We start from the raw sequence: 12,255 nt of genomic DNA on the forward strand, positions 1-12,255 counted from the left end.
CGGATCCGGAGTAAAAAAAAAGTGACTTCGTTCACCTCTGCTAGGCATGTGGTGAATGCAAAAGTTAATGAAGAAAGGTTATTGGTCAGATGATTAATTTGATTATGTTTTAATAAGATGTTATGTTTGAGCCTTGGTAGAGAGCTTGACTTGTACCAAATACATGTAACACTCAGTAGCCTTTTATTAAACAATTTTTATTTTACATTTTTTAAGTTATTAAACATAGGCCTACCTACCGTACAAAAAAACTACTTAATCAACCTTTTTGTTTCAAACAAAAAAATTGTTTCAAACGCATAACGAAACTAATCTGTTGCAATTTTGAAACAAAAGACAAAAATTTTTCGTCAAAATGAAAACCTCTTGTTTTAAAAACTTTTTGGCATAAAACCAATTCATCAAAAATCAGATTTCATTGCAAAAAACACAAAACCAGCCGAATTCGATGCTTGAAACAAAATACTTTAAGACGAAGCGAAATTTTATTTTGAAACATTTTTTCAAACAATCCAACAATTTGGTTTCGAGATAAGACTGTTTCGAACTCAACAGATACTTCTCCCTTACACGTCATGAGCGGGAGGTGATCATTTTGCTTTTTAATCGCTTCTTTCATAAGCTAGAATCAATCATACTGACTTCATACGCGTTTGAAGGGAAGCTGTCTATATCTTCCCCGCCATCAACTCAGCTCAGAGTAAGCAAGGTCTAAGATGTTTTAGCTTAGCCTACATCTGAAATGTTATGCACGTTTGATAAAAAAACAAAAATCTCCTTTTACTGTATAATCAGACTTTCATGAGAACATTTTTATGACATGTTCTCCACAAAAACAAAATCTTAGTCTGATGATTTCAGTTTTGTGAATATCGTGAAATCATGTGATTTCGATATGGTAAGTTCATTGAAGGGTCACTTAAGTACAAGTTTACATTTTCCCTCTCTAATGAAAGAACGTCGAATAGATATAGGCTACAGGATTTGACAAAGTGACAAAGATCATACAAGTTTTAGGCTACTTTAAAGTTACAGTAGTTGGGTGTAAAATAGCTTTCGAAACTGATCTGTACAGACACTAAATTTAAAAAAGTTGTAGCGTTTTATTAGTCTAAGTGTCGTCTTTTCAAATTAGTCAATGTTATTGTGTAGTCAACGTTCCAGTATCTTAGAATTAGACTTGTGTTTCGTCTTTGTTTGGACATTCTAACAATATTTCTTTTTGGCCTTTTTCACAGCCAACTTCGATGTCAACATTGTTCTCTCTGACTTCACAAAACATCTCATCATCTTCTTCTACAAGAAATACAGACAAGAAGTCTTTTATAAAGAATCCATAAAATCTTCCTCTTATCATTGCGAGGTAAACTTGCATCACCATCGTGATCGCGGAAAAGGAATTTTCTCCTTCTGGATCATCTTCCTCAGCTGAGTTGACAATGACGCTCAGAAGTCCAAAGTACAAAGACATTGAAAAGTTTCGAACAGCAAATGCTAATATACATAAATAAAAACAAAATTTGATAATTTTTTGCCACTTTCTGGACAGGTAAAGCTGAACTTTTGGTATTTTTTTTATCGCGACGTCAAATGTTATAATCTTCATAGCGCACTGCAGCATTCCAAGAGTGAAATATTCCAAAGAAATGCATCCGTAGACTGCTATGTTCATTGGACTATCTAAGTACTTGATTTTGTTGCTGATAACGTACATTTCTTTCCTGTACTCGATGAGCACAATCGTATAGGCTACAGCCGTCCCTGTCCAGATCAAACGCATCCAGAATATTCTCATTCTGAAAGAAACATATCACATAATCATTTCAACAGTCGCTAGCTAAACATAGGCTAATTTCATTTTTTCAGCTTTAGCTTTATTAGGTTTAGGTTAGTGGTTCCTAACCGATGGGCACGCCGACTTGGAGGAATTCAACCACTTTTTGATGAGGCGCGAGCTTTCCAACGATATTTTATCTTTTTGCAGTAATTTTAATGTCCTGACTTATTTTTTTGCCATTCCTATTTTTTAAGAACAGCAAATCACAAGTAGAGATATAAGCAGGGCCTGATTAAGGCTCATGGGGGCCCGAGGCACAGCTAAGTTTAGGGGCCCCTGTTGGCAATCGCTTTCAATGCAATACCATGTAGTCTCTGCGAATAATGAAATATGGGCTAACAAATAGTTCAAGCAAAACTATAACTTCATAAATATTAATTTAGCCAATTTAACTACAACTTTCTAACAGTATGAACACTCTTGTACTTGTTACAAAAATTATTGGATGAAGAATCTCTCTAACAGATTGGAAATTGAGCTCATTTCAATTTCATACTGGAAACACTAGCAAAATATAGGCTACATTTGAATTTGAACTAGCAGAGTTTATTAATGGATCCTTGAAACCAGTGCTGTGTTAAACCCTTTGTGGGCCCCGGGGCCAGAATAATTTGGGCTCTCTACCGTCAAGCAGACCTATAATATTGTGTATATTTTCACTGCACCGACATGGAAATGTGGTTCATTTCAATAGACTTTCCCACCAGTTTAGAAAACAACACAAGTGTAAGTAACCGCAAACACAGGTTTATCATTTCTTAGCTACACCTTTGCTCGGAATGAAAGCCAAAAGTGTTAACAATTTCTAATAAAAAAAATACTGGCAATGGAACATATCAAACATAGGCTATCGGTCACGACGCGGTAATACCATCATACAAAATTTTGACTGTTTGAACTTTGCCGCCGGTTCCGCGCAGATAAAATCTGAGGACAAAACCAAAACTGTAGAAATTATTAATTTCCATTCAGATTTGGTCATCTGGTAACAATTGTTTTTCCCCATTTTTATTTTTTATCTGGCAACATTACTTGTTCTGTCAACCAAGGTAAAAACATTGTAGCCTACAGTAATTGTAAACAAAAGCAGTGTAAAGCGTTTTGAGGATCAGGTGTTCAATTATTTTTATTCAACATTATTTCATTCCAAGGCAAAGCTTTCATAAATTTATGTAGGCATTCAAGTCTAATTAAAGTTTTTAGGGTATGGTAGCCTAGGTTAGTGGCAAGAATAAACAGCTTCCTTGTGTTAAGAATGATTTTTGTTTTGTACCGTACAACATGTGATATGCCAGGCTTATAAGGTATTTGAAGATAAGAGCAATTTCATGTGCATATATTCAGAAAAATTAAATACAGAAGAACGTTTCTGCTAAAAGTACAGGACAGGTTTTTCCTGCTCGCAACATCACTAGTCAAGGATATTTATAATTACGGTATTGTAAATGTTAAAATGAAATGATAATTAAACTATCTGAAATGCTATTTTGCTTACACCTAACAATTTTAACAAAACACTTTTATTGGTGAAAATAAATTGAATATGTGAATTCACAAAGGGCCCAACCCCATTTTTTTTTACTTTTTGTGCTTTCCGATTTCTTTCAATGAAAAGAAATTGATTATATGAATTCAAAAAGGGCCCTCCAGTTTGTTTTTTTTACTTTTTGTGCTTTCCGATTTCTTTCAATGTCTTCTAAATAATACTTTAAAAAAACAGCCAAATATTTCAAACATACCGGTACACACATAAAAAATACCCTATCAATTTTTCCATTGATTTTAAAATGGGCCCAACTAAAGCAATTGCACTTCAATTTCTTTATAGTTTCTCCACAGAATCCTCACTGAGTGAACTTTTTAGGTATGATGCTTCTTACCAGTATGTTTAAGCATATAATCATTATCGAAGTTTAACGACAAAAGTAAATGACCAAAATAATTAAAACAGTTGTGCCAAAAACACTTTGTGGCAATTGGGCCCTTTTTGAATTCATATATTCAATTGCATCAAACCTGTTATATGTTAAATACATTTCTGCAGATCATGTTACTGATGTTATCGCATTTTAACTTTGTTTTTAGAGATGTGTCAGTGTAGTTAGGGGCCCAAATTTGTATAATAGGGCCCAAATTTGAGATGTTTTAGTATAATAAGGGCCTAAATCATCTTTTTAATGGACAAGTACCTGCAGAGAACTTTAGCAACTCAAAAACACTTTACTGAAACGCAAAAATGTATTATTTGTAGCCCCTGAGATGGTGGGCCCGAGGTCTGGGCCCCCTTGACACGGCACTGCTTGAAACCTATAAAAGTATTGACGCCTACGGTACTAAGGTAAAAAAAAATTGGGGACCCCCAAATCCAGGGGGCCTGAGGCCTGTGCCTCGTGTGCCTCATGGTTAATCGGGCCCTGGATATAAGTTATGCAAGCGGAGCTGTTGTTGCCCTTGTCGGCAATCTGGTTTCGTTATGCGTAAAAACGAAAAGACTGAGATTGCGTAAGTGTTAACAGATTGATTGATGCGTGATTTATCGAAGAGTCTTAGCTTCCAAATCTTTGCCTCCAGTAAAGCATTATATCAGTCAATAAACGGTGTTCTGAACTTATCAAAATAGTCAACTTTGCAAGAGCAGAGTGCTTTGTAAAAAGCTGTAGCTCTTGCAGTTGTTTCTTCAATCTGTGCATGGAGATGCAGCCTGGTTGTAAATAATGTAGCCTATAATGTGGTGTATTTTTCAGATGAATGATTGATGGTTGTCCAATGAATATATCCTGATTAAAAGATTCACACCCAAACTATAGTCAACATCAAGAAAAGTAAAGGTAACAAAGAAATCCAGTGAGATTCAGTGACCTAAGTTGGACGCTGCACTCGCAGATGGTAACTTTACGTTTGAGTGGACTAATCAAACAACAGCTCATCTAAATGCCTTTAAAGCAAGTATAGCATAAAGTAATTTTCAGATGCAGATGAAAATAAGGAAACCAATCAAAAAAATTTTTGAAGAAGCCCAAGAGGAAGTTTCTGCATGGAAGTTTAACCGCACAGTTAAGTTATACTTTGAAGATCTTGAACTCGAGATTATCTTCCTATTTTTCTCCTTGTCTGAACTCAAGATATTCAAAGACTAACAGACAGTGCTCGGATCCACATATCTTTGCTCTTTTTCCACTGCAGTTGCTGTCAAGACCAACGACAGGCTGAGAGTTGAAGACTAAAGCAACGTAGCTCAATTTGTGGAGTTAAACCTTGTATTAAAAATCTAGTCGCTTAGTAACCTACGACATCATCAATTTTAAGTAGCCTACGATACCTATCTAATATGTAGGCTACCGTGATAAACAAAAATACTTTTGGTGTTACAGTTGTGCGAATCTGGGGATGGGGGAGGCAGAACATGAGATCATTGTTAAAGGAGGGCGTGCCAGAAAAAAAGGTTAAGAACCACAGGTTTAGGTTAACGTTTATTTTTTTCAGAGTTGAGTTTTGATGTTTCAGTATAATTTTTTTAAATAAGTCTGTTACATTTACATTATTATATTAATTAGATCTCATATAACTACTTTTGATGTGTTGTTTAATAAGACTAAGTTTAGTCTATAATACAAAAATGCAAGTAGCCTATTGCCTCGTAAAACTGAAGAATGGCAGCCTACAAATGCTTTATACATACCGTACCTTCAAACGCTCTGAGTGGACTAAATTGTAACTTAGGTTAAGGTTTCAACACTGTGCAACAAAGAAAAAGACTTCTTACTTTATTAGCCAGACCAACCATTGTTTAGGGGTTACAGAAGGTGACATCGGTCCCATTATTAAACCTAGCAGCGCGACTGCTGTAAAAACTTCGATAATGGGAATGCAGACCAACAAAACATTCGTCCATTCTTCATCTCCTGTTTCTGAAATTTGTAATGAAAACTTGAAAGTAAAACATATCGAGAAATAGTTAGCTCAGTTGGTTAAGCGCCAGATTTCACGAACAAAGACTCTTCAAGATCAAGCGACTCTCGTGGAAGGCTATGCGCTTGAGCAACGCATATCAAGGACAGCTCTCCATTCCGCGGCATCTTTAGTGGATGAATAACTCACAGACAATATGTTACAGTAAAACGTCAATAGTCGAAAACTTCACTTTGCCAATCTCGGTGACCGGCCCTGAGTCAGTGGTTCAAAGCCTCAACAAGTATGCGAAATTGCCAGAAATAAACTGTCAAAAGCTTTCTCAGTACGAGGATGAAGATTCAATCAATTAATAATAATTGAATTTTGACTGCAAGTAAAAGCAGCCCTTTAAACTTTGTTAACTAACTAATTCCTGTTAAAAGTTTGCGCGGCATTGGCAAGTTTTTGCTTTTTAGAGAAGACTATCCTGGCTTCCTCCAGGTAGTTGAAGATGTTGATTATGTGGAAGGAAAGCTAAGGAAGTCAATTTTCGTGTCCACCTTCAGGCATGCCTTTAAGTGTTCTGTCAAAGGCACAGCCTCATGCCTTTGAGCGGTGTCGAACCGGCACCTTTTCGAGTACAGTATTAGTGTTTTTACCACTCGACTAATCAGTGTGCAGAAGGAAATTTGCTGGTTACATAGTGCATTGATGCACAGCTTCCATTTTGCAATTATTGCATGTTTAGTTTATCCTTTTAACACATTGTAAAAGCAAATTGCTATCATGTGGAAACCGACCTAATCGAATCCTTCAGGAAGAAAATGATTTGAAAACGCATAGAAGAAAGAATGAATCACAGCAAATATATTTTCAGATTCGACAAAGACCTAGGCCTACTTTCGGAGTATTGTTCTATCAATCAGCACAAACAGCTACTGTATGTTGAAATGATCAAATGCGTAAATGTCAATTGTTAAAAGAAATGTGTTTTTATTGCATTGATTATGAAATCCCGTTTCTTACCTTTATCATCGCTAGAAGATCTAGTGACGTCTTGTTTCGTGACGTTATTTTCCAAATACTGTTCAGGGTTCATTCCAGGATCAAATAGATTTGGAGTTTTTTTCTGTTGAATCAAAACGAATTGTGTTTTATATAAATGGTTTTCCTTTGTGGACGTTTGTGTTGATTATTGTGTTTTATACAGTTTTTCTGGGCTTAGATTTTCCTTATAACCCAGAAAAGTTGTCTCTACGATTGACGCGCATGACCATGCGCATGCGTAAAAGTGTGACAAACTACAAACCTTTTTGTATGAATCTAGTTGTGTTTACGCCGTCATGACATTTTCACTCAAAACTTCTTTCCATCTTGATTTCAAAACATCAAGTCGACTAATGCGTTTTGTTGTGATAGCTGATTTCACTCGTCAAACATCTTTGACTTGTGTCTGCGAAAATTTCAATTGCGTTTTTGATTCCTAAGGCCTAACTACTGAGATTCTCCGCTCAAACCTTATTTCTATCTTTGCGATACCAGCTTAACACCTTGTGTCGTCGTCACCGTTGTCGACGTGTGAGCCTCTGGGGCCGAGAGTCTGTCCTTTTACCACCCCAGATTCACGATGTTTCCGGACTGCACTGGAATGCTACTAGAGAGCAGCCAGTCTTCGGTTAAACCGTCCAAGACGTGCAGACCTTCTACTTTATTAGGTTTTTTGAAGGTGGTATCATCATCAGTGATGTGGTCTGCGGCCTTTTCCCCTGCACCACATTCACAGGAGGAGTCCAATTCTCGAAGATGAAGACTTTTCTGCTCAACCAGAGCCCCAATGGTTGAGCAAAAAGTCCAACGCCCGTACGAAGACGGTTGAGGCGCACCCACGCCTGTCGTTGTAGTGTCGGGCCGATGGGGCATGTGTCGGTGTCTGAAATGAACGAATGGAGTCTGGTGGTAATTGGACTTTCATTCAAAAATCTATTTATTGTCCGCCAAATTAGCCGCAGAGATGTCTTGTCCATCAGCTTTGTTGATCAGAAGTTGAGCAGCTGACACGAATGGGTGTCTTGATTTCAGTCGACGGGGTGCTCGTTTGAAAGAGCAGAGATCTTGTGGTGAAGAAGATGGTTGGGCTCTAATGCCTGTCGACCGAGAGACAGAGTGGCTTCTTTGCGACGAAGCTCAGCAGGTTAGATGTCAAAAAGAATGGGAAGATTGTCCAATGGTGTGGGACGCAAGCACCCTGTCACTGTGCGCAGAGCGCTGTTGATGGCAGTGTCGACGTTGTGGCAGTGAGCTCTGCGGCACCAAACAGGTGCACAGTGCTCTGCTGAAGAGTAGACACGGGTAAGGGCTGCTGTAGGCTACGCACAGTGTCAGCGCTCGCTTCCTTAGCTGGAGCCTGCCAAGCGCTTGAGTAGCGCCGCGAGCGATATCAGTTTCTTGAGCAGTGACACCAAACGGCAGCGGGATGTGAGCGATGTGGCTAATATCACCCCGAGTTATTTTAGTTGGACGGAAATATTTCAATGTCCTGGATATGTAGCTTACAATCAGCTTCCTGATTGTGTAGATGGAATTTTGGTTTTGCTGTCAGTCGCCAATTCTGGAAATAAGCTGAGAGAACATTTATGTCCTGGCTCAAGGTGTCTTCTAGGCTTTCCCACGACTGTGTGGAGTAGAGAATTGCCAGGTTGTCCGCATGAGCGTATTTTGCGGAGACCGTGACTAGCAGGTTGTAGGTAGATGTTGAAAAGAAGTGGAGCCAGAACCGATCCCTGCGGGAAACCATTTTTTATATGGAGTTGTTGTAGTCGACGTGATGATTATTATTAAAAGCTTTATCAAATAAACTCTCAATAACGTACCAATTTAATTATCAGGTGAACTTTCACAAACTTTTTCTTCAAATACCCTCACAATGCATAGAATTATAGCCTAATCCAGCCAAGAAAACGTACGGTAAAGCAACATTTAAAAAATTAGCTGTCCCTTATTGAACATATTCCCCGAATTTGCTTGTGATCATTAATACAGAAAGCTATGGGCTTGAAAGCTATGGGCGTTGAAGCTACGACTTCTGGTTTCTCCAATAGTATTTGCTTGATGATGCTGTCAAGTTGATTTGCGGTCATTGCTGGAAACTTTTTGTAAACTCTTGAGATCTCCTGTTCAATGGCTTTAAACCAGACTGATGAGTTCACGTTGAACATACGCACAAGATTTGTCTGGCATGAAGGGCTATGTGAACTTGCCCAGTTCAAGAGCAACTATTTCATTAACTCCGTGGTTGCGACTAGCGTCATCACTGAGCTTAAGTAGCCTATGTGACTTCACAAATTTTCAGGACAGTAGGCTAATTCTCAACTAAACTTCATGAAAATTGTACTTATTTCAAAAGAAACGAGGGAAATAAGAAGGCAGTGCCGGATTAAGGGGGGGCGGACTGGGCTGAAGCCCAGGGCCCCCACCTCAAAGAAAAAAATCTACTAATTTTTTTAGTTGCACCGCTGGATATTACTGCTTTAATTCGTATCTCAAACAAGCAAGAGCGGCTCACCCATATGTGCTGCGGTACTGCAGCACCCCTGCCCAACCCCAGTTATTCAATTTTTCTTCGTTTTTTTAACAAAAAACCTATATATTTATTTGATACTTTCATATCCGAAAATAGTACGGATTATGGGTCAAAGTTATGATAATGCTGCCAATATGAGTGGCAAGTATAACGGTCTTCAAGCTCTTCTGCGCGAGAAATGTAGTGTAGCTCATTATGTCCCTTGCACAGCACATTCACTTACTTTAATCGATAGCCTAAATGTCTTGCAGAAACATGCCGTTCTGCCGTTGAGCTTTTTGAATTGTTGCAAAGCCTTTATTCATGGCTCGTCTCGTCTACTCATCGTTGGCAAGTCTATCGAAAATTCCTAGATGGTTTGCCTGTTTTGAAGACATTATCTGATACAAGATGGTCAGTTAGATATGAATAATGATGCAGTTCTTCTTCTATCGAGTCTTCTAAAGTTCGTTGATACACCACAGATTGACACATTCTTCCGCAACGGAGTTATACACTGACAGGTCTCACCTACTGCACCGGGTGGCAAGCCGAGGGCAAACAAGAAGGTGATCCGCTGCATAGGCGTAGCCAGGGAGCGAAAGGGGCCATGCCTCCCCCCAAATTTTCCAAGTTTGGATTCTAAAGTTGAGCCCTTTGTTGAAAATATAATAAAGTTTGTAGAAATTTATATCGTTTTCCAAGACATCTGGCTATTAACACCCCCAAGGACTTGTTTTAAACACACAGAAAGACACCAATAAATTTTGCAAATTGTAAATCGCGCAAAATTTACGCGATTTATGTTTCTTTGAACTAAGTGTGGAAGCAATTTCAGAATGGCTTACTCTGTTGTGTTTTTGGGGGGTAAAAAATGGGGTAAAATGGCTTACTGTGTTGTGTTTTTGGGGGGTAATTAATGGGGTAAAAAACAGGTAAAGTACAGAGACTTCCCCACCTTCATTGGCAATGTACAGTAGAATAATAATTGGGTTAGGCCTACTAAACTAGCCTACATAATAATAATTGGGTACACTCTCAAAACCTTCTTCCCTTCATTAGTAGTGTAGTATAGAAGTAAAGAAGACTGGTAGATAGGCTAGGACAGCGTTTCTCAAAGTGGGCGAAATCGCCCCCCTGGGGGCGATTTCAAGCGCCAGGGGGGCGAAAAAATCAAAGGGGGCGATCGGGGGGCGAAAACACTCGAAGGGGGCGAATTTATCAAACCACCAATAACAGTCCAACGCGCTAATAACAGTCCAACGCGCGAACCATTCCCTGCAAATAGATGAAGCCATCTTGACTGACAATGTATCGCTGCTGCTTGGATATGTGCGTTATGTTCATAATATGAAAACTCAAGAAGAAATGATTTTTGCGCTCAGTCTTCCTACAGATATTCGGGCATCAAGCGTGAGCAATTCCTGAACTTATTGCAATACATTGTGTAATTCACCGTCAGCATTTGGTTGCCCGTAATCTCAGTCCTGAACTGCATGAATCACTGAATATTGTGATAAAATGTGTCAACAAGATAAAAGCGCATGCTCTTAACGACAGATTATTTCGTTCACTTTGTTGCCAAAATGATGAACAATTTGAACGTATTTTATTGCATACCGCTGTAAGATGGCTTTTAAAACGTGCTTGTTTGAGCCGCCTTTATGCCCTTTTTGTTTTAGTTACCAAATTCCTATCAAGCACTGATGCGACATTAGCTGAAGATATGACACCCTTAAACAATGACATCGCATATTTGGCGGACATTTTCAATGTCATAAACGAAGTAAACAAAAAACTTCAGGCAGAAATGATAACTCTCATCGAGTGCAAAAGCGTGATTAGTATACATCATTCATTTCAAAGCTATCTCTATTCAAACAAATTTGGGTCAATATGTCTTAACTCAGTTTCCCAATTTGAGCGAGAATGTTAGCCTATTACAGAAGAACAACGGCAAAAATACTGCTCACATTTAGACATGCTTCATAAAGACATAAAACCTCGCTTTGCAGATCTCGTGGACCTCCATGTTCAAACTGGGTGGTAGGCCTACAATTTCTACCAAATCCACAGATAGCCTACTGTAGAAGTGAAACTTCAAGAGCAGTTCATTGATATGCTAACAGATGACAAGTCAAGAGTGAAATTCAGAAATGATCGATACGATTTGTTTTGGTGCCAGGTTGCTGGCAAATATGAGCTTCTCTGGAAAGAAGCTAGAATGTGGATTTTGTCGTTTCCTGCTTTGTATATGGTTGAAAAGGGGTTTTCTGATGTAACATTGATGCTTTCAAAGCAAAGAAATCGCTTGCTAGTTCATAAACGAGATGATCTTCGACTCTATATCTTACGAAGATGTCGCCAAACATCTCAAAACTTTGTAAAAGTCGCCAAGCTCATCCATCCCAGTGAACATTATCCTGTTACTGTCAATATCGTTGATTAAATTCCCAAAACTAAATTTGTCTATCACTCTTGTATCAATGTTTATTTTGCTTGACAGAATTCAGGGGGCAAAATTTTATTTCAATAACGAAAAGGGGGCGATGGACTAAAAAAGTTTGAGAAACACTGGGCTAGGACCTTTACAGAATAAGTTCTAAAAATAATAGTCCAATCTAATAGGCTACTTAATCTTCGGTTAAGTGTACTTCATTTCGTTATCTGCTGGCACCAACACTCCATCAAATAGCCTAATCAGTAATCATGTCCCATGAATATTGAAGTCTGCACTGCTAAACTTCTTGCAAACTGGACCTGTGGACTGCTGAATTTGATTCGAAAGCAGTAGGCCTATAAATACTACCGGTATTTGATCACTTATTTGCAAAATATCTACAATTAAAAGCTGATAAAAACACTGCCGTTTTTAACACTAGCAATGATCCCAATCCTTCACCTACCCTACCTAAACCAGAGGCAGTGTCCCAGTCTAAATAACCGGTAACCAGCTAATGACTTTATA

At 38.4% G+C, this 12,255-nt stretch overlaps 1 protein-coding gene across 1 annotated transcript; it reads right to left on the bottom strand.

Moving 5' to 3' along the window:
- Window positions 1–213: 213 nt before the first annotated feature.
- Window positions 214–9,889, bottom strand: LOC145785792 (uncharacterized). The gene is made up of 5 exons (XM_082597502.1): window positions 9,819–9,889; window positions 9,532–9,670; window positions 6,755–6,857; window positions 5,601–5,745; window positions 214–1,796 (listed from the first exon to the last, which is right to left on the bottom strand). The coding sequence occupies exons 3-5, from the start codon at window positions 6,825–6,827 to the stop codon at window positions 1,175–1,177; spliced, it is 840 nt and encodes a 279-aa protein (XP_082453628.1). The 5' UTR covers window positions 6,828–6,857; window positions 9,532–9,670; window positions 9,819–9,889; the 3' UTR covers window positions 214–1,174.
- Window positions 9,890–12,255: the final 2,366 nt, after the last annotated feature.

This window comes from Aplidium turbinatum, chromosome 16 (genome assembly GCF_918807975.1).
Source record: "Aplidium turbinatum chromosome 16, kaAplTurb1.1, whole genome shotgun sequence".
Classification (NCBI taxonomy): Eukaryota; Metazoa; Chordata; class Ascidiacea; order Aplousobranchia; family Polyclinidae; genus Aplidium; species Aplidium turbinatum.